Source organism: Chelonoidis abingdonii, chromosome 5 (genome assembly GCF_003597395.2).
Source record: "Chelonoidis abingdonii isolate Lonesome George chromosome 5, CheloAbing_2.0, whole genome shotgun sequence".
NCBI lineage: Eukaryota > Metazoa > Chordata > Testudines > Testudinidae > Chelonoidis > Chelonoidis abingdonii.
In genome coordinates, this window is record NC_133773.1 from 55,891,416 (window position 1) to 55,919,008 (window position 27,593).

General features: G+C 39.9%; 1 protein-coding gene across 3 annotated transcripts; it reads left to right on the forward strand.

The window, feature by feature from the left end:
- The first annotated feature begins 716 nt into the window (after nucleotides 1–716).
- On the forward strand, nucleotides 717–27,279 carry USP38 (ubiquitin specific peptidase 38). 3 transcript variants are annotated; one of them, XM_032788375.2, is made up of 10 exons: nucleotides 717–1,604; nucleotides 3,678–3,813; nucleotides 9,412–9,541; nucleotides 9,798–9,899; nucleotides 11,098–11,256; nucleotides 13,922–14,115; nucleotides 14,891–14,984; nucleotides 18,155–18,261; nucleotides 19,706–21,068; nucleotides 26,771–27,279. In XM_032788375.2, exons 1-10 carry the CDS (start codon nucleotides 920–922, stop codon nucleotides 26,930–26,932), a joined length of 3,132 nt encoding a protein of 1,043 aa, XP_032644266.1. In that variant the 5' UTR covers nucleotides 717–919; the 3' UTR covers nucleotides 26,933–27,279. The 3 variants fall into 3 exon arrangements, with proteins under 3 accessions (XP_032644266.1, XP_032644267.1, XP_032644269.1); XM_032788376.2 differs by lacking the exon at nucleotides 11,098–11,256 and having other exon boundaries at nucleotides 737–1,604; nucleotides 26,771–27,121; XM_032788378.2 differs by lacking the exons at nucleotides 717–1,604; nucleotides 3,678–3,813 and adding an exon at nucleotides 8,369–8,442 and having other exon boundaries at nucleotides 26,771–27,121.
- Nucleotides 27,280–27,593: the final 314 nt, after the last annotated feature.

Sequence of the window (27,593 nt, forward strand, 5' to 3'; positions counted from 1 at the left end):
ACATTTTTTTAGATTTTGTTCTGCCTGGGTTCACTCCTGGCTGCAGGGCTGGCTCCAGGGGTTTCGCTGCCCCAAGCAGCCAAAAAAAAAAACAAACGCTATGCCGATCTGTGCCAATTCAACAGGAGATCCTTCACGCCGAGCAGGAGCGAGGGACCCTCCACCAAATTGCTGCAGAATACTTGAAAGTGCCACCCCACTCCAGAGGGGCCACCCCAAGCACCTCCTTGATAAACTGGTGCCTGGAGTCTGCTCTGCTTGACTGTGTGTTTGTCAGTGGAGCTTCGTCTACACCACTGTGTTTCACCACTTTTTGCTGGAAAATTAAAGGAAGGTGTGAATTTCGCAGTTTTACACAATAATAAATTGGTCTCAGTTGCCTCAAACTCGGGCCCCAGTTGACTCGAGCGATTTGTGAACGTGAGCACAGAGCCCAGGCTGGGCGAAGCTAGGCATCTTCCCCTGCATTTCATTGCAAACCTGCTCCAGCAGCACCTGAGTACTGGCCCAGCCCCATGCAATGGATGAGGGCGCGTGCGACTTCCCCCAGCTCCGCCCACACGCTCTTCCCACCTCACGCCTCCCGCCCCTCGCTTCCACCCGCCCAACCTCTGTTCCTTGTGATTGGGCAGCGCAGCGGCAATGACGCCGCAAGCATAGGCAGGATGGCGGATGCGCGTTGCTAGGTCCCTGCGGCCGTCTCCTTCTTACTTCCTGCCTGCGCCGCTCTACTTCCGGGTCAGCGCGGAGAGTCTATGTTTCTCGTCAGGGCCTCCGAGCCGGGGAGCCCGACGCCGGCCCGATGCTGAACAGCCACCAGGCAGGCGGGAGCGGCTGCCCAGGGGCTTAGGAAGGGATCCGGGGAGCGGTCGGCCCCGGGTGCGGTCTGGGCCTGGTAGATGCGGCCCCGGCGCCCGCCATGGACAAGATCCTGGAGGGGCTGGTGAGCTCGTCGCACCCGCTGCCGGTGAAGCGAGTGATCGTGCGGCGGGTGGTGGAGTCGGCGGAGACGCCGCTGAGCCAGGCCCAGTGCCGGGCCATGTTCGCCCTCAGCACCCGGCTCATCCTGCAGGGGCCCGACTCCTTCCAGCGGCAGGTGGGGCGGCAGGTGCTGGAGGCCTACGCCCGCTTCCACCGCGACGAGTTCGAGGCCTTCTTCAACCGCGGCCTGGTGCTGGGGCTGTTGCAGCGCGGCTACGGGGGGCTGGGCAGCCGCGACCCCGCCATCCTGGACTACGTCCAGGCCGGGTTGCGCCTCATCATCAGCTGTCCCTCGGTGCTGGAGCTCTTCGCGCTGCTGCAGGTAGAGGCGCTGCGGATGGTGTGTGAGCGGCCCGCGCCCCCGCTCTGCGCCCGCCTGTGCCAGCTGCTGGGCGACTTCCCGCAGTGTCTGCCCCGCGGCAGGAAGCTCTCGCTCGCCTTCTGCCAGCAACTGGTGCGCAGCATTGCCCACTTCCAGAGCCAGGGCAGCCGGGAGTCCGAGCTGCGCCTCTATGTTTCCCAAGTCACCCAGGTCAGCGGCCTCCTGCGCAGCATCTGGAAGGCCGAGCCCGACACGCTGTTGCCTTCTCTGCAGGAGCTCTTCGCCGTTATCTCCTCCACAGGTGAGAGCTGAGCTGTGTAGGAGGATTGGGTTGGGGCATTGGGCACAGCACGAAACTGGAATGAGTATTGCAAGCCCCAACACACAATCTGTTTGCTCAGTGCTGGCACCATAGGGAGGCTGGGTTTTGCCTGGTGCTGCCATGGCAGGCCTCAGATACCTGGTATTACCAGCCCTAAATGTTCAGAAATCATGAGTCAGGATCACCAAAAATCACGAGTGGTTTTAAAATCATACGATTATGTAAAAATAATAGATTTGGTGTTCTTTTTATTTGCTTTCTGCTTTTTGAGCCTTTAGGGCAGGGGTAGGCAACCTATGGCATGGGTGCCGAAGGTGGCATACGAGCTGATTTTCAGTGGTACTCACACTGTCTGGGTTCTGGCTTGGTCCGGGGGGCTCTGCATTTTAATTTAATTTTTAAATGAAGCTTTTTAAACACTTTGAAACCTTATTTACTTTACATACAGCAATAGTTTAGTTATATATTTTAGACTTACAGAAAAAGATCTTCTAAAAACATTAAAAAGTATTACTGGCACGCGAAACCTTAAATCAGAGTGATTAAATGAAGACTCGGCACACCAATTCTGAAAGATTTTGCTTTAGGGTGTACTGGGGTCACATTTTGAAGCTTTTGCCATAGCAACGAGGACTAGAAACTTACTTTTTCTTTAGGAATGAAGGCAGAAATCATTACACATCTCCTTGACTCCAGGAGCGGGGGCTTTAAGGAAAATAATAATAATCATGACTCATGACAAAATCATGAGCTGGCAACACTGGATACCGCAGTAATGGACCCACTTATTAAAATGAAGAGATTGCCCATAGAAAGTGGTCTGCCCTAGAATAATGGAGTCTGTAGGGTGGATGGTCATAGCAGAGGTGGGGGAGAAATAAGAGGATCTCTTATGAAGTGACCAGTAGAATGAATGTGGAGAAGCAGTGATGTGCCCACATGTGTTTGTGTTTGGGATTTGGTCACTTACTGAGGCTGAGCTCACACTCACCTTCTTGTATCCAGATGACAGCCTCTAAGGTAAAAAGTTTGTGCTTATCCTCTGCCCAAAATTTTAAAAGGAAACTCCTTTTCCCGAGCACACATACATTTCTAAGAGGGTATAACATTGCTATGGTCAATATGGCTTGGTGTGTTGTTGTTTTGTTTTTTTTAATACTATGGGTAAAAGTTGTTAATTGTAAACTGTTTTTCAGCGAAGTGACTTAACTTTTAACAATTTGTTACCTCTCACTGGTCAGTTTAGGATGTAAAGTGTTAATACTCATCTCAAGATATGCCTTCAATCCCAGTTTAGCTGAAGGTTTCTGATAGCTAATATCATAAAGCTGTTCAAAGCGTTGTGCGAACGCTCATCAGAAAGCTTGACACACATGAAGTATTATACATACATACATATATACATAAAGCCATATATTAGTGGGTGAAGTTCAGTGACTTGTGTTATGCAGGAGATCAAACTAGATGATCATAATGATCTCCTCTGTCCTTAAGGTCTATAAACTTAATGCAATACTTCTTTAATGAGCTTGCATATTGGCTCACATGCGGAGGTTGTGTTTGCAACTGAAAGTTCTAGAACCTTGATATTTTAAGAGTCTGTCTATTTTTGCAGAAACTGCTGTGGCCACCAGAGAAGTGGTGATACAACATATTGCAGAGTATCAGCTAAACCTGACTCTTAACTATTAACACTCGGTGCAACAAATCCTCATTTAAACTAGTTCTGTGGCTTATTCTTGGATTAAAGAGCATGATTCAATTGTCTTAGCCTGTCAAAATAAATTAGGCCTTAAATGTTGTGTTGAGCAACATGTCACTTTCCTGCGCGTATCTATTGGGGAAATGAATAAATATTCTCACAAGGTCAGTGTTTCCTCCACTCAAATGTTAGTTTCAATTTGATTTTTATCTTGGTACATGCTGAAGTAACTTGTGCAGGGCATGGCAGCAATTTTAACAGTTTACAGAAACACTTATCTAGGATAAGAGTAAAACGTAGCTGTGTCCGTGTTTTTGTTTCTTACAAGATGTCATGTTCAACTATTATAGATACTTCATTTGAGCCTTCTGTTGCACTGGCAAGCCTTGTGCAGCATATTCCATTACAGATGATTACAGTACTCATCAGGAGCCTTACCACAGATCCAAATGTAAAAGATGCAAGTATGACTCAAGCTCTCTGCAGGTACTGTTTTTCTCATTGAAAAGGGGGATAAGCCTTTTTCTAATTCATGCCTTTTGTAAAGTTATTTGCCACTTAAATTCCATAAAAATCTAAACTGAAAATCTAAGAATCTTATATTGCGCTGCCTGGAACTTTAAAGGAATTTGTATTTCTAATGCCACAGATATGTCACCATCAAGTTTTCAGTGAAATGTTGTTGCCTTATTCACTAATGTGGCCTGATCATACTTGGCCATGGCAAAATCAAGAGGAGGGTAAAATGTCAGCTGGAAATTGACAGGAAGCTTGCTGTGCTCATTTTAGATTTGGGGGAAAGAAGCTAAACCTGTGAACCTCACAGGGCATAGGCCTCATTTTCATGGATTCAGCCTCTTTTAGATGCATTGCTGCTTTCTCTTTCCCAATTCCATCTGTATCCTGTCCTCTTTTGAGAAGGACAGACAGTTTGGAGGATGAGTTATTTGACTTCCACTGTGATATTCTGTTGAAAATTCATGAAGATTTGAAGTGGGCTGCTCCTGGCTTCATCATCTTCAAGTTTGCAAATACTGTGCAGCTGGAGTTGACTGGGTATTGTAGCAATGGAGGGAGGAAGGAAGGATGTCATGAGTCATTTGCCCACTCAGTTTCTTCTCACCAGTTTAAACACTGGGGATCCTCATGACTGTAAATGTCAACATGCCATGTTACTGAATTGCAGACTTGATTAGTAGCTACAGAAATGTAAATGGTGATCTAGAAAACTGCCAGAACTACAGAAGGGCTTCTTTAGCTCTTGTAAGAAAATAGTCCTCTGAATGTGTTCTTTCACAAGGTCTAACCCAGCAGCTCTTGTTATTGAGGGTGAGTAGACTAGAAAGACACTGAACTATGGGCATGTCTAAAATCCTTCTTATTTTAGCTATAAGAGAACTAATGTGAAGTGCTTTTTTTCTGAAAACACTTGAATTTGATACTTACCTTCATTTTAATTATTTTCAGTCTTTCTGGTTTGTTTGTCTATGTCTTTAACCATAAATTCAACCGAGTGTTGTTTTGAGGAATCTGATTAATATGGCTTAATTGGCTTCTTCCGTATGAAGACACTAGGTTTCAGGGATTGTTTCACTTTAGTTTGGGTGCTTGGATTTCATGTCTCTCCACACCCACACACCTCTTTTACTCTACTTATTGAGAGCCAGTGTGCTGATTTTCAGTTTTTAAAAGAAACTGACTGCACTTCTGCTGTGTTTGTAAAAGCAAGTAACTTTCAAGTAAAAATGTGTCCAATGTAAAAGTGAAAGCCAGAAAATTCAGAGTTAAAATAAGAAGCTTCTTTAGGAGCACTAATAGTTTGCCAACAGTGTGCTGGAGATTATAACTTGCATATTATGCCTAAGTATTACATCTCTTAGAATCACCTGTTGTTTGACCAGTGCTTGAACACAATGTGATGGTGTAATAATACTTGGAGAATTGTCTTTGCATATTTCTATTTGTGGAATAGGCACTACTGACCTCTGGTAAGCTAAGAAGCAGTACCTGTCAGGGTTGCACAATCACTCTCTTAAAATACCAAATGTTCATGCTGTTAAAGGGCTGCCTCATTTAATTCCTTTAGGTAATTAGCTGTATATCTAGACACTTTGTCAAGAGAACTTGTAAGCCTGCTCCTCCATCCCCCTTCTGCTGCTTCTTTTTCTATAGTCTCCTCTCTCCCTTCTGTTCCTCTCCCTTGTTACCGCCAACCAGCACTGGCTTCTCTTCCTCTTCCACACCTTTAGCCACCATTTGATATCTTCTCTGACTTTAAAGGGGGAAGAGGTGTAGTGACTGATCTAGAGAAATCTATTCCTGAATATCAGAATGCTATTAGAAAGTCCTCAGCATCTAAGGACAGTGTTGCTGCCTCATTTTTATCACATCAGATAATGTAGAGTTCTGTGAACATTTGGGACACATGGCAGAATCTTTAGAGCTGGAGATTAGTAATGTGGGAGAAGTCTCATTGCTTTGATGCCATAGAAATCAAGAATAAAGGGGAAATTACCCTCCTGTTGAGGATTACTAGACCTATCCCAGGACATGTAGCTGCACCTAGCATCAACTCCAGTGTGCTCAGAGAAGGCTGAGTGCCTGTATCAAGTACCTCAGCAAGGGCTCTAGCACTGTTTTGACCTCCCCACCTATGGATCCTTGGCTAGAGAGAAGGTCAAGGGCTCTAAACATGACAATACCTTCCCTGTGAGAGGATGTGGAAAAAGTTGAATTTTGCAGGATTCAGCTATTATGGGGACTTGTTACCAACTTTTAAGCAGTGATGGCTTGGTCCCAGTTTTGGGGCTGAATGCCTCTGTTTTTTATGCTGTCAGCCTGGCGTGAATAAAAAAATAGTGAATGGTACTGTTGCAGAGGGAAATACGGTGTCCAAATCTGCTTTCTGTGCATGCTATGATACTTATGGCGCCCCTGCATGGACAGGGTTATTCGTGGCTGAAGCCTTCTGGGTTCACAATGGAGGCATAGAGCTGGATTGAAGGATTTCTCCTCTGAAGCAGGGTGTGTTTGTGAGGGGAGATCTGTTCATCTTAAAAGCAAGACAGGATCCTTAGGGTCTTGAAAATGAGACACCAGATGCACTGAGGGGCTGCTGAGGCTGCCTTATCTTGGTCAGAGGAAGAGTAACATTACATCATCCTCGTTTCTGATACCAGACATACCTATCATCTCCTGGTTTCTATCTCTTTAGGTGGCTGGGGGTGCGAACCTTAACAACAGAACAGGTTAAATAGCTTTAAATTGGTTCTAACATCTGTCTTCATCTACCAGTCCTCTGCTTTGACATTTGCTTGGGAGCCTACTAGGGCACGTCTGCACTGCCTTCTTTCAAGGAGGCTTTTTTATTTAAGTAGTATGGAAGAAGCCTGTCACAAAAAATGTGAATATATAGAGACAGCTCTGAACTATATTTACTGATGAGCAATATCATTAATGTGATAATGCTGATGGAGTTTTTTATTTTAAAGAAAAATTATGTCTGGTCTACACTAGAAAATTAGGTCAGTTTAACTACATCACTCAGGTGTTAAAAAATTCACCCCAAGTGATACAATTAATTCAACCTAACCCCTAGCATAGACTGTGCTAGGTCAATGGAAGAATTGTTTGCTGCTGTGGCATTTCTAGCGTAGACAAGTGCTGTAGTGTAGAGTAAGGTGTAGATATTAAGTTGGACACCATACAAATACATAACCTCAGTATTGTCTGTCTTAACTGCAGATGGGAAACTCAGGTTTCAGGCTCTGTCATTTCTGTTCCCCCGCATCCCTCCAAGGAGAAGTGAGAAGTAAAGAGTTGGGCAATATATGCTTAAATATTCTCTTTATCTTAGTGCCTAAGAGCATATACTTTGCCCTTTCAGTGCATATTTATAAACTTTATGAACAGCATACGGTGTGTGCTGCAGCCAGTTTTCAAGTGTAAAAGTATCTGAAGTAACTTCTCACACCTTGGACACTAAACTTCAGCCAAATTTGATTTTTTTATTATTACTGTGTAAACTCTTGGAAATGGCTTATAAATTAAATGGTAGGTGGTGTTAATTAAGATCTGTTATAATTTGACATTCATTTTTTGTTCTACAATTATAATGCAGCATCTTGTTTTAGTTTATTACAGCTAATGATTCTAATATAGAATCATAAAATAGGATTGGAAGGGACCTCAAGGGGTCATCTAATCCAGTCCCCTGCGAGCATGGCTGGACTGAATATTAGCTAGACCATTCTTGATAAGTGTGTGGGGTCCTCTGTTGTTAAAAAAGTACTACTTCACTGAGTGTACTGGTGTTGAAAGTATGTGATGTCTATGACTCCATGTTCATGTGCACTAACAACTCTGCAGTGTTCGGTTTGCAAACTGGGAGAATATCTGTAAATATTAAAATTACATTTTGAACCATACTTTGTTAGTATTTGAAAGCTCATACTATCTAGAGAAGAGGTGGCGTAAAGCCTTAACCTCTATGCAGCACACGGTGTAAAATATGTTCTGACTGGTTTAGAATATGTTGTCAAATGTAGATCTAATACAGAGGAAGCGTATGAAGTTAACCTCATTGACAGTGAATGATTACAAGAGCAAAATTGCTTTTCATTAGGGGGGCAAATCCATATTACAAGGAGTAGTCACCCATCTAAGAAAAAAACTAGGAGAGAAGTGAGGAAGTGTGCCTTTAACATTACCCTCTGCACTTCCCACCACAAAAAAAGACCCCATGTTGCAGTGATCTTCCATCTGGCCAGAGGGAAGGGTGCTCAAGAGCAGTAGAAAAATGTATCTTCCTTTTAGTGACCATAGAGTAAGGTTCCTCAGAGTATAAGATCTGAATTTTAATCTTTCAGGAGGCAGTGCATTGTAATGATCCTAGACCACAGTTATTTTAATCAGTGTAGCTGTTCTCACCATGTTTTGTGTCCTTAATTTCCAGTGAAAATAATTTAATTCACAATTCCTTTAGAAAAGATCTTGATTTGGAAGAACATACATTACTTATCTACTTTTTCATTACTCCATTAGTCTTTATCACACTGCCCAGATGCTGCCAAACTCCTTTGCACATCTTCTATCCACCGTGTGTGACTACACCTGGTAAGACACATTAGCACACAGGCAGCATATAGCTGAAGTAAGGCTGCAAAGAACACTGTCTTTATGACACTTATTTTACTTTCTGTGGTAAAGTGTGCAGCCATCCTCAATTTTCCCATTCTTTGCCTACTTAGAGGGAGACTGGTTTCCTGTAATTCAGAGCCCTTGTGACCTCATGTGCTTATCTATGAATTTTGAATCTTATTTCAACATGGGTGTAATTTGGGTGTGGTTTTAGGGTACATCTACACTTATGGCAGTGTGTAGAGTACTGACACTGCATGCCCAGCTAGCGTGAGTATAAACAGCAGTATAGAGAGTGAGCCTTGGCGAGTGGAGTGTCCTGTACACCAAAACCCCCAGGGTATATACTCTACTTGGGCTCTCTGTGTGCCCAGGCTGCGTCTCCCATGTCTGCACTGCCATTTTTAGCAGTGTAATATCCTGCTGCTCCCTCGGAACCTTTCCCTGCATTATGTAGCTACCCACTACAGTGGCAGGTATGGCACAGCCTGTTTTCCATTGCAGCATGTAGCTACATGTATCGTGCCTGAACTCTGTGCCACCATAAGTGTAGGTGTAGCCTCAGTAACAAGTTGGAGGACAGCGGTTGCTCCAGTATAATCAGTTTGCTTTCTTTTCTCTCTCAAAGTGAACTTCAACCACAAGCTGACTGAGATCATTATGCTAACAGGAATATATTTTTTGCAAAAACTATGTTCATAATTGTATGTCAAATTTACAATTCTATGTGCATATTTTAACAATGCATAGTTCCTTATGTAACTAAATAGGGAGTTGATCTTGTCTTTTTTTAACCCTCAACCCCCACCCCAGCTTGCTTCATTTAGACTCTTGTGTAACTCGTGTGATTTAAATAAGTAATATAAATGTATGTAGAATACCTGAGATCAGAAGAACAGTTGAAATATCCTTAATGTGTTTTTATCCTTTTGCTTCACCCTTCAGAATGATAGACTGGCTGTCCTGGCCCCTGGCTCAGCATGTGGAGACATGGGTGATTGCGTTGCTGAAAGGACTAGCTGCAGTCCAGAAATTCACTATTCTCATCGATGTTACTTTACTTAAGATAGAACTGGTATGTGGGATAATGCTGTGATGGGGATTTGTGTAATTTCTGTGCAGCTGCAGAGCATGCTTTATGCCACAATATATTATGCCTTTATACCCACTGTAGTAGAATATAAATGTCTCTTGTAGACATTGGTTGTAGCATAGCAAACATGTCTTATTCAAAATATTCTTTGTAAACCTGGAAGTTATTTCTGCTTATTTTAAGTCTTCATTTTTTTTTAGACTTGCTCAAGTAAATGTCTGACTTGTTTTTATTTAAGGTTTTTAATCGACTTTGGTTTCCGCTTGTGAGGCCTGGTGCTCTGGCTGTCCTTTCTCACATGTTGCTTAGTTTTCAGCATTCTCCAGAGGCTTTTCACTTGGTAAGTAATTAAATTAAATTGTGAGTGTCTTCAGCTGTTTTGTTAAAGTGGGCCACCTGTAATATTTATGGTGTGATTCCAAGTGGAAATGACTGTAAAATTGGTGATTAGGGTTTCATGTTTATTTCAGTGCTTCTGGACAAAATTTATTCTGTTCACAAGTCAACAGGTTTTATAACTTCTGGGCCTGAAAACTCAATCTGTGATTCATGTAAGGTTTTTACTGCCATGTGCATAAAGAATCTGCAGGCCAAACTCTGTTCTTAGCTACCCTTTTGTCGCCTTTTTCTTAAGTGGTATGACTGCCGAAACTTCGGGCAGAATTTGGCCTCCAGTGATTGGTAAATGATGTTGAAGGAAGGGGGAGAGTCCAGACTTCACTGCCAGTTGTATCATCCTTGACTAACCGTGGATAGCAGCCCCAGACTTAAAAAGTAGTAAAAACTTCCATTACTAAAATGATTGAGATGTAGGATACGTATAGGTGGGAAACTATATAAGAATGAGCATGTAAAAAATAATACCCTTAAGATCATAGATATGGTATTCATCATTCAAAAAATATTTTAAAATATCGCCTAAAATAGATACATCTTTTATTGCTAAAATGATTATCTAAAATGTGAAGATACTCCAGAATGCCTGCTTTTTAAAGCTTCAAAACTTGAAACAAATGTGCTTAAGAGGAGACTGAAGAATAAACAATTCTGTTTAAAAATGTAGGGTGGGCTGGGATAGAATAGTGTGTGTTTTTTCTGATGAAAATTTTCCAGCTATCTAATGCAGGGGTAGGCAACCTATGGCACGTGTGCCGAAGGTGGCGCGCAAGCTGATTTTTTTCAGTGGCACTCACACTGCCCGAGTCCTGGCCACCAGTCCAGAGGGCTCTACATTTTAATTTAATTTAATTTAATTTTAAATGAAGCTTCTTAAACATTTTCAAAACCTTATTTACTTTACATACAATAGTTTAGTTATATATTATAGACTTATAGAAAGACCTTCTAAAAAGGTTAAGATACATTACTGGCACTCGAAACCTTAATTTAGAGCACACCTCTTCTGAAAGGTTGCTGACCTCTGATCTAATGTATTGAATAGTAAAAGCTCTTTTCTTAAAGATCCAAAATAGGAGCTATAATTGTTGTAACTCCTTTTCTTTTCTTTTCTTTTCTTTTCTTTTTGTTTGTTTATGTAGCTTGTTCCACATGTGGTCAACTTGGTTCACTCCTTTAAAAACAATGGCTTGCCTTCCAGTGCAGCTTTCTTAGTGCAGCTGACTGAGTTGATACACTGTATGATGTATCATTATTCGGGATTTCCAGAACTCTATGAACCTATTCTGGAAGCTATTAAGGTACTGTAATGTGAATGCTAAAGGAATGCTTTCTTCGAGATATGAAACCTTTGGTCTAATAGTTAAGTATTGATTGTAGAGCACTAGTAAAGATTAAAGTAATTAGGGGTAGGCAACCTATGGCACTCGTGCCAAAGGTGGCACACAAACTGATTTTTTTTTTTTTTCAGTGGCACTCACACTGCCCGGGTCCTGGCCATCAGTCCAGGGTTCTCTACATTTTAATTTAATTTTAAGCGAAGCTTCTTAAACATTTCAAAAACCTTATTTACTTTTCATACAATAGTTTAGTTATATATTATAGACTTACAGAAAGAGACCTTCTAAAAAAGTTAAGATGTATTACTGGCACACGAAACCTTAAATTAGGGTGAATGAATGAAGACTTGGCATACCACTTATGAAAGGTAGCTGAACCCTGTATTAGTATATGACCTGCAGATGTGCTTGTACAGGGAAAATTTTATCTTGAGCATTGTGTGCTAGTAATTGTTTTAAATAAAAATGGCTGAAAGTAATGAAGTAATTAAGACACAGGTGTTAAACTTCAGGTGATTTTTTAACTCCTATTTTTCAAAATCTTTATCTGCTTATTTAGTTCCTTCCAGTTCACTTAACCACCTCTACACTCTTGTTCCAATATCAGTGTTGAGCATCTCATTGCAAGCTCATACGAAAGAGCTACAAAACAGGGAGTCTCAAGTCTCCAATGCTGCTATTTATTATACCTCTCTAATACAACCCCATCTCCAGCACACAGAGACAGTTGCTCTTCAAGACCGAATGGATTGGGGTTTTAGTGGCTTTTATTTTTTAAATCTGCTATCTGATATGTCTTCTCTTATGCGGACTGCTTCCTGTACTCTCAGGGGATAGGAAACACCAGTTGGATATGCCTATTTCTAGTTTATTTTATTAGAAGCAAATCTAGGTTGAGGCTAGGGATTCCATTGAATCCTTTCCCTTTTGTATGTGTAAACACTTTCCCCCTGTGGTGGTGATGCATGTTTAAAAGAATTATCTTCCAGGTGGGAACGAGAAACTGCTTTGCCTCCAGAGCTCACTTATTACCATTCACAGTTATTGTTAAGTTGTTTAAGTTCAGCAGCAGTGCTCAACGAACCGCGTGTGCCATTTTCAAACTTTACTTTACAGAAGCAGTGACTTAAATTTAAACCAAAGTCAGCAAACTGGCTCTAAATCAACAGATTGCACAACTTTAAATTATTAAATGGAATCTCCAGAGTCTAATTTGAGCATTTTTTTTGCTATTAAGGTTGGCTGAAAGTGCTTAGTGGGATGAGGTGTTGGGGGGAGGTGAAGCATGTTCATCTGGAGGCTGAAGACTAGAGTAATGAAAATATGCAAGCTATGAAAACTTTTTAAATTCTCATTTGTATTGCCCAGTCTCTGGACCCCGGAGGATTAGCTTCCCTTTGACTATAATTCATTTATTTTCTTTTATATGAACTGTGTGCTATTTTACTTTAGACTTCACTCTTTCATAGTCATGCCTCAGTTTGTATTCACTTCTGGTATGTTAGCTGGTGAAACATACTGCTGGCAGATTCCTCTTCCTCCCCTCCCTCCCCCACCCACACTCCCACCCCCTGAGGGACACAAACATGCCCGAGTAAGGGCCCAATCAGATGAAATGCCATTGTTGTGATCCAGTTTAACCCAATTACTCAACTTGGATTGATCATGATACTTAAGAGAAGCATTGCAATCTGTTAGTTTCCACAGGAAGATACAGAATGCAATTAAACAACAAGGCATTGTCTCTCAAATATGGGGAATTGAATTGAAATACTAAATAGGCCCTAAATAGATCAGGAAAGCAGTGACTGTTGACTGAAGAAAAAGGGAACTGCTTAATATAGAGGAAGAATGAGCATGCGATGAGAGAGTTCCTCATTCGCAAGTGGGTTTCAGTGTTCGTCTCACCTTTGAGGTTAATTGTAGGACAAGGGAGGAGTGTTGGCTAACAAATAAAGGCAAGATACCTTAGAAACTTGTCTAAGACACTTCAATTTGGATGCTTCTGTGGGTAGATTGTTGTTATGCGGTCTTTACTTAAAATTCTGTATGTTTTCATGTTTTTGAGGTAAAGTGTATAATACAAATGATGTATTAAAGTATGTTGGTAGAAACCACTTTCAGATATAATTTGTATTGATAGCGCTGCAATTAATAAATAAGTATGTATGGACATATTCCTTCCTGTTTTGAGAGAAAAAATCCGTAGTCTTACACTTGAGTGTTTTTTAGTTTTTATTCATTTGAGTCTGGGATTCTAACTTGGCAGAACCGAGGATGTTCTGTTATGCTATTAACATGACACTTAAGAGGCAATTTTTGGTGGCAGAGAGAGCAGGAGCATGCAGATTAAAGGTGACCTCCAAAGCTGTGGGTCTGCAGTATCATTAGAGTTGACAGAATGCTCCTTCAGGAGGAGTTCATGTTGGCCATGCCACTCAGTATGAGCCTTAATGACTGGCCAAACAAGTGACCCTTCTACGCTGCCAGGTGACCAGAACCGGAGGGGGGAATGCAAAATGACAGGGAAGGAGAATATATGGAAGACTGTTCCTGAATGAAGTGTGTGTTGTAAAAACAAAGAAATATACTGCTACTGGAGTCTAAATATGTTTCTCTCTTGTAGGAATTGCCCAAACCAAGTGAAGAGAAGATTAAGTTGATTCTCAATCAAAGTGCCTGGACTTCTCAGTCCAGTTCATTGCCATCTTGTTTGTCTAGATTTTCTGGAAAATCTGAAACTGGGAAAACGGGTCTAGTTAACCTAGGAAATACATGTTATATGAACAGTGTTATTCAGGCACTTTTTATGGCCACAGAGTAAGTGTAAACCTTTTAGTCCTTGGTATTCCATTGGCCTTTTAATAATCTGTGTCTATTACAAATTAATCCACGTTACATTTTGTGAAAGGCAAAATGATTAAAACTGTCCTGTGCTGCATATTTCCTAATAAAACCTTGTAAGAGTTCCCTGCATTTAATAGCTAATCGTGTACTGAGTGAGAAAGGGTGTTAAAATACAGTTCTGCCAGCCTACAGTTTTGGTGGTCATAAAAGTAAATTTCATATTTTATGTTCATTTGAGAGAGGTGTTAGTATCAAATTGTAGTGATGTACCCTGTTTAGTAGCAGTTTAGTTGGTACTTGTCAGTTTCCTAAGTATCTAAAATTAAGTTAGGGCTGGAATATTGCATTCAAGCTCCAGGCCCAAGAGAAGCCTTTTTTTCCTCCTCCTCTCTCCTCCTCCCCCCCCCCGCCCCCCAAGCAGTGTTGAAGTTATTTGTGGTATTCTATTAAATGTTGAGACTGACTATAATACTTTGTCTGCTCTAATGCTTTTGGTGTGCTCCGCCGTTCTTAAACTTTTTTTTATTTAAACAGTTTTGCAAGAGGTCAACTCTTGTTCTAGAGTTGTCTCTTTTTCTATTTAAAAAACAGAATTCTTAGAGAAACAACCACTGAGCATTTAAGCAGGTGTTACACATTTTGCCCATCTTTGTCAATTTAATTCCATCCTCCTGGCATGAATGATATTTTGTTGCTGTCATTTTTGAAACTCTAATATCGAAACAAATTCTTGTCTTTGTCCATTCAGTTTCAGGAGACATGTATTATCCTTGAATCTAAATGGGTGCAATTCACTAATGAGAAAATTACAGCATCTCTTTGCATTTTTGGCTCACACTCAGGTATGTGTTGGTCAACTTGATCTGCTTTTTTAAGACTAGCTGTGATACTCAAGACTGACAAGGCTTGATGGCGCAGAGGTGGTGCGTGGACTGGGAGAGATCAGGGTTTGTCTTGATGTGTAGATGTGATACTGAGACCTGCGAGGAGAATGAGTGTAAATTACCTCTATCTCTTAGTACCTGGTGCCACCAAATGAACAAATATTATTGATATGCTCAAGAAAGCCCATATGTTCTTTTCCTCAGTCAGGGACATTTCATTGTGGCAATCTTTTTGAGGTGAGATGAGGCTTAAGAAGGTGTATCTTAAGAAACTGTAACCCTAAAATAGACCCTAAATGACTTTAAATATTCAAACTTATGGGTAATGTAGCTTGCATAAGTAAAATCTAATGCTCTATGCAATGCAAATTTGTGATTATCTTCTTTAAATTCTCTTGCAGGTGAATTTTTAAAGAAACTTTGTATTGGGTTTTTTACAGCAAATGACTTTTCTGATAGAGTAATGAGATAAGAAAATAGCTATATTCTTTCTGCCACTTATATAGTTAGTTTAAAAAGCACATTACTTTAAGGTAATGCAATACTGAGATAAATAGCAGAAGAAAGGAGGAACATGTCTTTTTGTCCTGAAGCATGGATGAAATGTATTGCAAACTTATTAATGATGAAAAGCTTAAAATATAGGGCTAAGATTTATAATCTCTTAAGTCTTATTCAATAGTTTTTCATGCAAAGTGCAAACGGTAGAACATTGTTTAGTTGTAACTTTTTTTGACCTATAAAGAGCCTATGCTTGAACTTTGATTTTCATACTAGAGGCAGTTCTACAGTATTCATGAACTATTTGCCTCTTTCCTTACTATACAAAATTAGTTCTTTTTAGGGCTGTCAATTTAATCACAGTTAACTTGCGATGTTAACTAAAAAAAATTAATCGTACTTTAAAAAAAAATAACTGCAATTAATTGCAGTTTTATTCTCACTGTTAAACAATAGAACACCAATTGAAATTTGAGAGGTTTGGGGTGCAGGAAGGGGTTCTAGGTTGGGGCGGGGGCTCAGGGCACGGGGGATTGGGGGCGGACTTACCTCCAGTGACTCCTGGCCAGCAGTGCAGCCGGGGTGTAGAGGCAGGCTTCCTGCCTGTCCTGGCACCACAAACTATGCTGCACTCCAGAAGTGGTCAGCAGCAAGTCCGGCTCCTATTTGGAGGCATGCAAGTGGCTCCATGCAGCTCTTGCCCACAGGCACCACCCCCTCCTCCCAGCTCCCATTGACCAGACACCAGCCAATGGGAGTGCAGAGTCGGGTCAGGGGCAGTATGCAGAGCCCCATGGCCCCCTGCCCAGAAGTTGGACCCATTCTGGGGCGCAGCATGGTGTCAGAGCAGGTAGGCACTAGCCTTCCTTAGCTAGGCAGCACCACCAGCAGGACTTCTAACATCCCGGTTGGTGGTGCTGACCAGAGCCTCTGGATCACTGAGCAAGTGTCTCACATGCTGCGACCCAGTACTTGGTCGCGACCCAACCTTTGAAAAACACTGCTGTAGTGCAACTTCTTTATCCTGTAGGTGCAACTTACAAATTTTTTTGTTACATAACTGCACTCAAAAACAAAACTGTGTAAAATTTAGAGCCTGTGAGTCCACTCAGTCCTACCTATTGTTCAGCCAATTGCTAAGACAATCAAGCTTGTTTACCTTTACGGAGCTGCCCACATCTTATTTACAATGTCACCTGAAAGTGAGAACAGGTGTTCACATGGCATTTTTGTTGCCAGCATTGCAAGGTATTTGCGTGCCAATTATGCTAAACATTCTTATGCTCCTTTGTGCTTCGGCCACTGTTTCAGAGAACATGCTTTCATGCTGATGACACATGTTAAAAAAATAATGCGTTCATTAAATTTGTGACTGTACTCCTTGGGGGAGAATTGTACGTCTGCTACTCTGTGTTACCTGCATTCTGCCATCTATTTCATATTATAGTTGTCTCGGATGATGACCCAGCACATGTTCATTTTAAGAACACTTTTACTGCAGATTTCACAAAACGCAAAGAAGGTACCAACATGAGATTTCTAAACATAGCTACAGCACTTGACCCAAAACTTAAGAATCTGAAGTGCCTTCCAAAATCTGAGAGGGACGAAGTGTAGAGCATGTTTTCAGAAGTCTTAGAAGAGCAACTCCGATGCGGAAGCTACAGAACGCGAAGCACCGCAAAAGAAAATCAACCTTCTGCTGGTGGCATCTAGGGTGACCCGATGTTCTGATTTTAAATGGACAGTCCCAATATTTGGGGCTTTTTCTTACATAGATTCCTATTACCACCCACCCCCTGTATCAATTGTACACACTTGCTATTTGGTCACCCTAGTGGCATCTGAATCAGATGATGAAAATAAACATGCAGCAGCTTGCACTGCTTGGATGGTTATCGAGCAGAACCCATTATCAGCATAGACACATGTCCCTGGGAATGGTGGTTGAAGCATGAAGGATCATATGAATCTTTAGTGCATTTCGCACATAAATATCCTGTGACACCGGCTACAACAGTGCCATGCAAACGCCTTTTCTCACATTCAGGTGATACGGTAAACAAGTGGGCAGCATTATCTCCTGCAAATGTAAACAAACTTGTTGTCTGAGTGACTTGCTGAACAAATAGTAGTACTGAGCGGACTTGTAGGCTCTGAAGTTTTATATTGTTTTTGAATGCAATTATTTTTTTGTACGTAATTTTACATTTGTAAGTTCAACTTTCATGATAGAGATTGCACTACAGTGCTTGTATGAGGAGAATTGAAAAATACTATTTTTGTTTTTGCAGTGCAAATAGTTGTAATCAAAATAAAGTGAGCACTGAACACTTTGTAATTGAAATCAATATATTTGAAAATGTAGAAAATATCCAAAACTGTTTTAAATAAATTTTTTTTGTTATTGTTTAACAGTGTGATTAATCATGCGATTAATCTTTTTAGTCACTTGACAGCCCTAGTTCTTTTTTTAAAGAAATGTTGTGTTCCATATGTTAAATACTCTTCAATTCTTTTAAAAGGAGTCAAAGTTCAGGTGTCAGAAAGGTGATGAGACAATTTAGCCAAGTTATTTAGTAAGACTTGAATATATTGCCTTATTGTTTTAATATTACTCCTGACAGAGGGAGGCATATGCACCTCGGATTTTCTTTGAGGCTTCCAGGCCGCCATGGTTTACTCCTAGATCCCAGCAAGACTGCTCAGAGTATCTCAGGTTTCTGCTAGACAGGTACAGTAATGATTAACTTAATGGTAATCTTTAGGCTTGTAGAATGCTTAATTTTAATTGAGTGGAGATCTGATGATTAGAGTGCAAGATTGGGAGTCAAGATTTCTGGGTCCTATTCCTGACTGCTACTGAAGTATCAGAGAGGAAGCCATGTTAGTCTTGATCTGTAAAAATCGACAGAGTCCTGTGGCACCTTATAGACTAACAGATGTATTGGAGCATAAGCTTTCGTGGGTGAATACTCATTGCATGCGTCTGATGAAGTGGGTATTCACCCACAAAAGCTTATGCTCCAGTACGTCTGTTAGTCTATACGGTGCCACAAGACTTTGTCGCTTTCTGCTACTTAAGTGATGCATGATGTGTGTACCCATTAACTTTTGTGCCTCAGTATATCCATTGTAAATCTGGATATCTACTTACCTACCTCACAGATATTGTGAGTAGAGGTGGATGAAATTTTTCAGACAGATTTTGTTTGTTTGTTTGTTGTTTGTTTGTTTGTTTTCAAAAAACAGTTTTGGTTGACTCTCAACTGTTTGAATTTGGCCTATTAGTTTTGACCTAGGGAAAGTTTTTCAGGGACAGCAAACATGTACGTTTCTATTTATCCCCCTTGTGACCAGTGGTTGGGACACTTGTCTGCAATGTGGGAGATCAAGGTTTGAGTCCCGACTCTGGAACAGGGATTTGACCTCAAAAATAAGGCTATTCTTGGGTGGACCTCTGTTTCCTTGTTGAAGCTTACTCTTTGTATAAACACTTGAATGCTCATTGGGCCAAAAAGAGAGAATGAGAACAGCTCTATGCACTGTTGATTTAAGTACTCATTTAGAGGTAAGTGTTGTGAATTCAAATGTCTCCTCTGAATCAAGCAGAGATACTTGCCTCTCACTTTGTGGGAAACTGCTCCAGATGTGCAGTACAGTGTTCCCAAAATGCCACCTGTGGCTCTCCATGTTTTTTTTTTCCTTCTTAGTTGCATTTTCATTTTACCTTTAGATTCCTTGGGAATGGGATCAACTTTGTAGCCATGGAAATGCTATGTGTGCCATATGACACTATAAATAATACATTTTTAGCTTTCTTACTGAATCAGAAGTACAGAGCCATTCAATCAGAATGATATATATTAAAATAAATAATAAATAGCATGTCTTTTGATTAGAATTTGGTGACATGAGTACGTACTTTCATATTCCAATTCTCAGACAAAACTATCTCCATACAGAGTTGTGTTGTAATAGGCATAATGTGTTTGCTTTTCTGGTGGCATTCACAAAAGTGTTGTTCATAATTTAAGCAACATCTAGCAAAGTTTCTTTTATTCTACTGTACATTGTTTAGTATAGATTGGGGGTGGGGGGGAATCCTAAGAGCTGTATAAAATGACCTTCAGAAATATGTTTGGAAACAGTGCATCTGTTGGATTTTTTTTTTCCAGACTTCATGAAGAGGAGAGAACCTTGAAAGCTTTGTCTTCAGCAAAGCCATCTGAGAATATGATGAGTAGTGAGTCCTTGGCACAGGAAACTGCCAACAAGGCACAAGTGTTTACTGAGGCACCTTGCACAGGAGGTGAAGAAAGAACATTGATAGAGAAAATGTTTGGAGGGAAACTACAGACCAGTATATGCTGTTTGAACTGCAAAAGTACTTCTCAAAAAGAAGAAGCCTTCACAGATCTATCGCTGGCATTTTGTCCTCTCACTTCCTTGGACAATGTTGACATGCGAAGTATAACACATTCTTCTGAAGTGAAAGATGACTGCATGGTGCAAACTGGTATTGTAGCATCCAGTCCTGTTGAAGAATCAGCACTTGATATATCTCTGGCAGTAAGTGATCGCTGTGAAACAGTTATGAATGAAGGAATTCTGAAAGACCACCTTCCTGCTGAGTTGAACTCTGCGAATGTTACAGATTCTGATCTGTACAGAGTTCAGGATACTAAGAATGTGTCTCAGAAGCCAGTAAGTGAAAATACTCCCTCAGTTACTGACTTACTAAATTATTTTCTGGCACCTGAGATTCTAAATGGAGACAACAAGTATTATTGTGAAAAATGTACCTCTCTACAGAATGCAGAGAAAATTATGCAAATCATGGAGGAACCTGAATACCTCATTCTCACTCTCCTCAGATTTTCATATGATCCAAAGTGTCATATAAGGCGCAAAATCCTGGACAATGTGTCTCTACCACTTATTTTGGAACTACCGGTCAAAAGAACTGCATCCTCTTTAGGTGTAGTATCAAAAGGCTGGTCTGTGGACATTGAATTCTCTGACACTGGAGAAAATCTTGCTAAAAAACTGAAGCCCTCAGGTGCAGAAGAAGCGTGCTGCCCAGAATTGGTACCCTACGTATTAAGTTCTGTTGTGGTGCACTCTGGTATATCCTCTGAAAGTGGGCATTATTATTCTTATGCCAGAAATATCACTGGTTCAGGGCCCTCCTTAGGGCTGTGCCATCAATCAAAAAATATGGCTTTAGCTTCCCATGGCAGCTTGTTGGCAGGGGAGGTTTCCCATGCAGTTATTGAAAATGATCTAGACGCTAATGAGATGTCAAAAGAGTGGTTTCTATTTAATGACAGCAGAGTGACATTTACCTCATTTCAGTCTGTCCAGAAAATTACCAGTAGGTTTCCAAAGGACACTGCTTATGTGCTATTGTACAAAAAACAGAATTGTAGTAATGGCTTCAATGCCAATTCAGCAAATGGACTCTGGGTGAACGGAGACCCTCCTCTGCAGAAAGAGCTTATGGATGCTATTACAAAAGATAATAAACTGTATTTACAGGTAAGATGAGAACATAACTAATGTTTAGAGTGGCAGTCTCCTGAGGTCTGGCAAATGTGGATCAACTTGCTTGCTGTTTCTAAAATGGTTACTTGTAAACATTCTGGGAATTAATCTCAACATTTTATAGTTCATAAATCCTTCTACCCTTATACTAGCAACTGATGGATTAAAATTAATAGTAAAATTTTAATCAGATTTACCAGTACACAGCATTATGTGAACTATGTTTATATGAAGAACTTGCATGTTTTAATCTTGTTCTATATTTTTAGGGTAGAGGTTCTCAAACTGTCCTTTGACCATAGATGATCAATCCAGGATTGGATGGTCCAAAAAGTGCTGGTTCTTTTTATTGCTACCTGCTAAATTGCATTAAAAGAAGCTAAAAATATATTACATAGGAAAGTTAGGAAAATATTTGTGATACCAGTAAATATGGTCCATGCTAGAGCCTTTCAGAACTGCTGTTTTTTGTGGGTTCACTGACTACTTGTATAGTACAGTAAAGTTTTTTTTATTATTTATACCCTTTTTGCAGTGGGTTAAATTTTTTGTATATAATCCTGCCTACCAAACCTAAACTGAAATTAGAAAAGTACAACTAACCCTCACTGTGAAGAACTATTATGGTACCTCCAGGTGCTGAAGAGAATTGTGGGTTTATGTTGTAACCTATTCTTGGCTTGCTATTTTCAGAACTTTGTGTGGTAAAGCATTACCACAAATTGACGGTCTTCGTTTATATGCTGATTGTTGTCTGCTCAGTAAGCACAGAGGAGTAGAATATAGCTCCTAAATGTCTTACCAACTATATCTTAGGCAGCTGTGACACTTGAATCAAGATTGTCCTGCCTTCTTCTGTCAGTCTGTTTTACCTTTCTCTCTCCTTTAATTTGTTTCACAACAGTGAGGGGAAAAAATAAAATCTCACTGATGGTAAATCCATAATTGGTACTTACTGAATAGTAAGTTATAGCTGCATAGGAACAATATGTAGGTAAAATGGAAATCCTTGATCTTGCATAGACATATTTATAAAAGCTTCTGGAAATACAGGCCCACTGTTCTAGTCTGGGCTCCTAGCCGTACCTGACACAGTTACATTTGGAAGAAAGAAAATTAGTAGGAGGCTAATGGCAAGTACTTATCGACTTCAATACAATCAGGGGGTCCTTTTCAGTTATAATTCCATGTCCTTCCTCCTCTAATCCAACAGGAAAAAAGGGAAAAAATCTCTTAACTATAGCAGGTTACCAATAGAGCTTTTCAAAATAATGGAAGCAAAAGTGGGGCCTAACACTAAATACCAGCCACAGTAGATGGACAAGGCCTTTGCCCACTCCCATTCAGGTATTTTCCTATTAAATCCAGTTCAACCATCAGCCCCAGTAGCAGGATGACAAAATTAAGCAGTTTGCTTTCTTAAGGCTTATAACATTAAGGATAGGCAATAGTTTAACTCTGACAAAACAGACCAACCATGTGGGTATAGTCTACCTTAGCACATTTTGTTTCAAGATTTTTTGTTGACATGTAACTCTGAATTTTACAATTTTTAGTACAGGTATAGTTTGATAACAAATATTGTTTCTTTTGAGCGCCCAGAAGTGTGCTAGATGCTTCAGAGACCCAAATAAATCTGTCCTTGCTCTGTAGAGTTCACAATAGAAAGTAAAATATTTTACTAGTAAGATCATAATTTGACAACCTCTACAAGATTTATGGAAATTGACATAGAATTCCTGGACAAACTGCAACTGAGTTAAGTCTCAGGTCTCCAGACTTTTTCACTGGAGCAAAGCAGTGCTGCAGCAATAAGTGCAAAGATGTAACATAGTAAAACACAGGCCTTAGTACTTGCAAATTCCAGACTTAAGATATTGTAGCCATAACATTTTTATGTAACTGGAAATTTCCGTGTGAAAGTAAAACTGCTCATGGTGGAATGAAACTGCTATGGCTCCCTTAGCTGGAAGTTTTCTAGCAGTCTGTGCAACTGAATCTTGCATTAAACAAGTCTGAAAATATTCTGCCACTGAGATGGAAGCTATCTAATCAGTGTCCTATGTATCTGTGGCACAGTGGTCCCAAACGCTGGCAATCTAGTGTGACAGAGGGGAAACTCTGTTCTAGCGTCTTTAGAGAGGCTTTTAATTATGAAAATGAATACAGTGAGCACCGTAGCCTGCTGTTCATTTGGTATTAAATTCATGGGTTTTTGACATTGTCCATACTTTCATTTTTGCTATGACATAGATTTTTAATTTTGTCTACACAACTGCATCATAAAATTTTGGGGGAAGGGGAAGCAGGCGGTTTGGACAGCTGGATGAGGGCAGTTTTCCTTACCTGCAGAGGTCTTGAGAGGCAGTATAGGATTGTGGGATAAACCCAATAGCTGGACGTTCTTGCTAAAATGATTAGCAGTTGAGTGTAAATGTAATGAAATTATTCACTTTTGTTTCAGAATTAACGTGAGATCTTTGCTATTAATTTCTGTAGAACTTAATAGGGTTGGAATTTTATAGAACCCTACAGATTACTCTTAAAAACTAATTTAATATGGAGTTATATCCTTTCTGTGAGGATTTTGAACCATGCTACAGGATTTCAGGCACTGAAACCTCTTTGTAAACCTACTACTGTAAACTGATGGCTAGATTGTGAATGCATATGAAAATATTTTGACCATTACCCAAATGATGGCTTTGAGCAGAGTTTTGTGTGCAAATGGAATTTGGTGCATGTAAACTATCAGTTTTGCACACGGTCAGTAGTGTACAGATAAAAGCCATATTAATGGCTCTTTTGAAACTTACCCTTCGAAATAAAAAGAGCAAATGTATTTTCATATCTTTACAATTTTTAGAGGTTATTTTACACTTTTATCCTTCGCTCAGACTTCAACCTCTCAATATTCAGTTGTGCTTTTTCATTAAGTTGTATACTTTTGAGGACAAGATCATGTCCTTTCCTTGACAGAAACACGTTCTTCAATATTGAGTTTCCATCCATCTCAGACTAATGCCTAGGCTGCTAAATTCAGTGTAAGAGGACAGTGTACAGAAGGATTGAAGGATAACACTTCACTATCCTCTAAACTGTGAATGTTCAAACTTGTCCATTTAAATCCAGGTCATGGTTTGAGTATATGTTGTCAAGAGCGATCTTACTTCAAAATTAAAAGGTTTGCTTAGGAACTTAGCTTCTGATTATCTGAAAGAGGAATTAAAGCAGTTATTTGTACTTAACTCGATATAGGATATTAATATGTTAATTTTAAATAGGAAAGCAAGTAAGTTGTGTATGTGTCATTAAAATCTTATGGATTATTAAAATCTGGGAACAATTGCATTAATGAGACATCTATATTGTCTATCTCACTGGAAGCAGGAGGAGTATGTATTGATGACTTGCTCAACATAGAGCTCTATTCTCAAGCTGTAACATTCTTACTTGTAGAATTTTGTGCTAATACATTGCGTGACAGAAGAAAACAAACACTTAAAATTGCCATGACATAGTGAAGTGTTTTGTTAGAACATAAACCACACAGTACTTTTCTGTTTTTATTTTTTGCATTGATAAAACTAGAAGGGATTTTTTTACAAGATACATGTTTTGTGCCTCTAATTTTGTAGTACGTACATGTTACTTACATACATAGTATCAAAGGTTTTTTAGCACATGCTGTAGTAACTAAGCTATGAACATGAATGGAACTAGTTTGCCCTGTTGTAGTTGCTGCTAACCAGTATCTCCCAAGATCATTGGTGGGAGTCTTTCTTGTAACTCTTCGGTACTCTTACTTGAAAATTGGTGCACTGTTCTGGGGTTCCAGTTTGGTATGGCAGTCCCCTATACACAATTCACTTCATGGTCCTGCAGGAGATCATCGTACCTCTGCTGCTGCCAGTAGTGTTTCCCAAGAAACACCACAGTGAAAGAGACACTTTTTTGTTCATGATACACTGTTGGAGCATTAGTGGTAAAGGCACAGTTTTACTGGTGGCATAGGAATGGCAAACCACTAATTTATTTTTCTTTTTATCCCCTCTCCCTCCACAGCCACAGAGGGAAGGGAGGAAAATACCTGCAATACAATATTATGGATGAGATTTTTAAGTCAGTCATTTATGATTCTCATGACTGTAACTTGCGTTGTACGTGTACTAAAGGACTTAAAGTTAATGTGCCACTTGGTATAGTGTTAACCTGCTTGCACAAGCAGTTTACGTTAAGTAGATGCTTTGGGGTTTTTTGGGGGGAGAGGGAGGAATCTTTGTCCTAGCTGGAGCAGTTTAACTACCACCTATATTATATACATGTCAAACTCAAATTATATAGGAACTTCATGCTTGTAGTTGACTGCCAAAATGCTGTAATAAAAATCGTTAGCGATAAACATATATAATATAATTCGGAGCACATGGCTAGCCTAGAAGTTTTGGAATCTAAATTAGAGTTGCACATTTACTTCTGAATGTTTGGATAGCTAATCTATAGTAAATTTACAGCTCATAAAAGCTCTAGGAAGAGCATGTTGGAACCATTCCTTCAGTATCTCTCATTAACACTTTAGCTAGAAATTATGTGGAATTTAATATTTCCTATTAATTTTGGATTCCATTCTAGTCCTGTGACTGGATACAATTTACTGTTGTCACTCAGACATAGCCAGCATAAACGCTGCCTACTGATATTAAGTGACTGTCTTCAAATTCCAAAAGCAAAGTAAATATGAATTAAGTAGGCCATTCAGTCCATGTTTAATGGTGAAGGAGTGACTTAAATAGCTTCAAATTTTAAGGCTGCATTTTTTTGGCAGTACGAGTAACTTAAACATGCGCAAACTATTTTTAGCATCACAGAACTTACGTATACTGCACCTGTCTAACACTCGTATGATAGTGTAACACAAAGGATCCAAGTTTTTTAATCATTGGCTCTGTCCCATGCTCTTGCGCTGTAAGGGTGTAGGTGGCATGCAAAAGAAATTGTCTGAATTCCCTCAGCTTTAGCAAGATATACTTAGTGGCCCCAATAGCTGGGTAGAAGCAAGTTCTCTGGAACTTAGATATTTTATTTCTTTGCAATATCCAGCCTTACTCTGATTCAGTATCTCAGCCTGCATGAGATTTGTAGTATCACATAACTGACAGAGCTACCATGCAACAGCTCTTTAAGAAAAACTTGGATAAACCATATTGAATGAATAGACACGAATACATCATCCATGTTTTTTGCCTTTTGCGCCAGTGCAATTCCAATATCCTGCAGTGGTTTAGTGTCAAAGGTGTCAGTTGCAGCTAAAACAAATGGGCTTCATTTAGCTTTTGAACATGAGAAGTTCTGTAAAAGATAGGCTCTGTACCATACTTCTAAACTTGAAGACAATCTCACCAAAATTTGTTTTTAGTCATCTTTGTTAGTCACTTAGGGCCAGATTCTTTTATCCTTGCTTGCGTTCAGTAATGCTTTGCCTTCTGAAATAGTCCCTGGATACTAGCCCACTGCAAGTTGAAAACAAAAAAGTAAAACAATTTAATAGAGAATCCATTGTACGGTTTACAGTTTTCTTATTCTCCCTAGTTTATGTACCCATTTCTTACTGAAGTGGCTTTTAAAACAAATTTAGATACAAATACAATAAGTTTAAATTTTGGGAGTTTTTAACTGCCTTTATTCTTTTATTTCAGGAGCAAGAACTTAGTGCTCGAACACAAGCACTACAAGCAGCCTCGACGTCGTGCTCTTTTCGACCCAATGGATTTGATGACAATGATCCCCCAGGAAGCTGTGGACCGACGGGGGGCGGAGGTGGGGGAGGATTCAGTACTATTGGTAGACTAGTGTTTTGAAGAGGACCTAGAATACATTGGTTCCAAAACTGCTCCCACTGCTGCTTAGGACTGTTAAACCACTGAACTGCTTCAAATATGCTACCAAGCTTTTGTTTTTTGAGACATAATCCTTGTTCAGAAAACAAATGTTAATTTTGTTTGTTTTGGTTTTATTTGAAATAAATAAGTGCATCATGGAGAAAACTACCTCTTAAAAATCCTATCGTTTTAATAGCAAGATGTGCTTGGCCAAAAAAGAGAAGAGAGAAAAAAACGTAATCCCTAATGTTGCTGCATAAAATTTAATAAATGCAGTTAAATCAGTTTGTACCATCCCAATCCATTGAATAAAGGAAGAGAGTTCATTCATAAAAGAGAGATGGTTATTCAATAGTGGAATGCTTTCAGGTGGGCATAATTGCATACATATTTTTTCCTTAAGTCTGGAAATCTTAATGGTGGCAGGGAGGATGCACCCTTATAATGAAGGCAATAACTTAAATTTTAAAACATGACCTGCTACAGTACTTTCCAGGGTAGGAGTTATTCAGATTCAGTATATTTGCATTTTGAGTACAACTGTAAAAAGTCATTTATACACATTTGCTAAATCATTTTCAAGAAATGTGCATGGTCTTGTAGGAACCAAGTTTTTAACTAGAAATTGCTAAATTTGTAG

Excerpts from the sequence above, each read along its gene's own strand:
- USP38 (XM_032788375.2), top strand. The coding sequence starts at position 920 with ATGGACAAGATCCTGGAGGGGCTGGTGAGCTCGTCGCACCCGCTGCCG. Across the intron at positions 14,985-18,154 it reads CATTTTTGGCTCACACTCAG|AGGGAGGCATATGCACCTCG; the intron begins GTATGTGTTGGT and ends TACTCCTGACAG. Across the intron at positions 21,069-26,770 it reads ATAATAAACTGTATTTACAG|GAGCAAGAACTTAGTGCTCG; the intron begins GTAAGATGAGAA and ends CTTTTATTTCAG.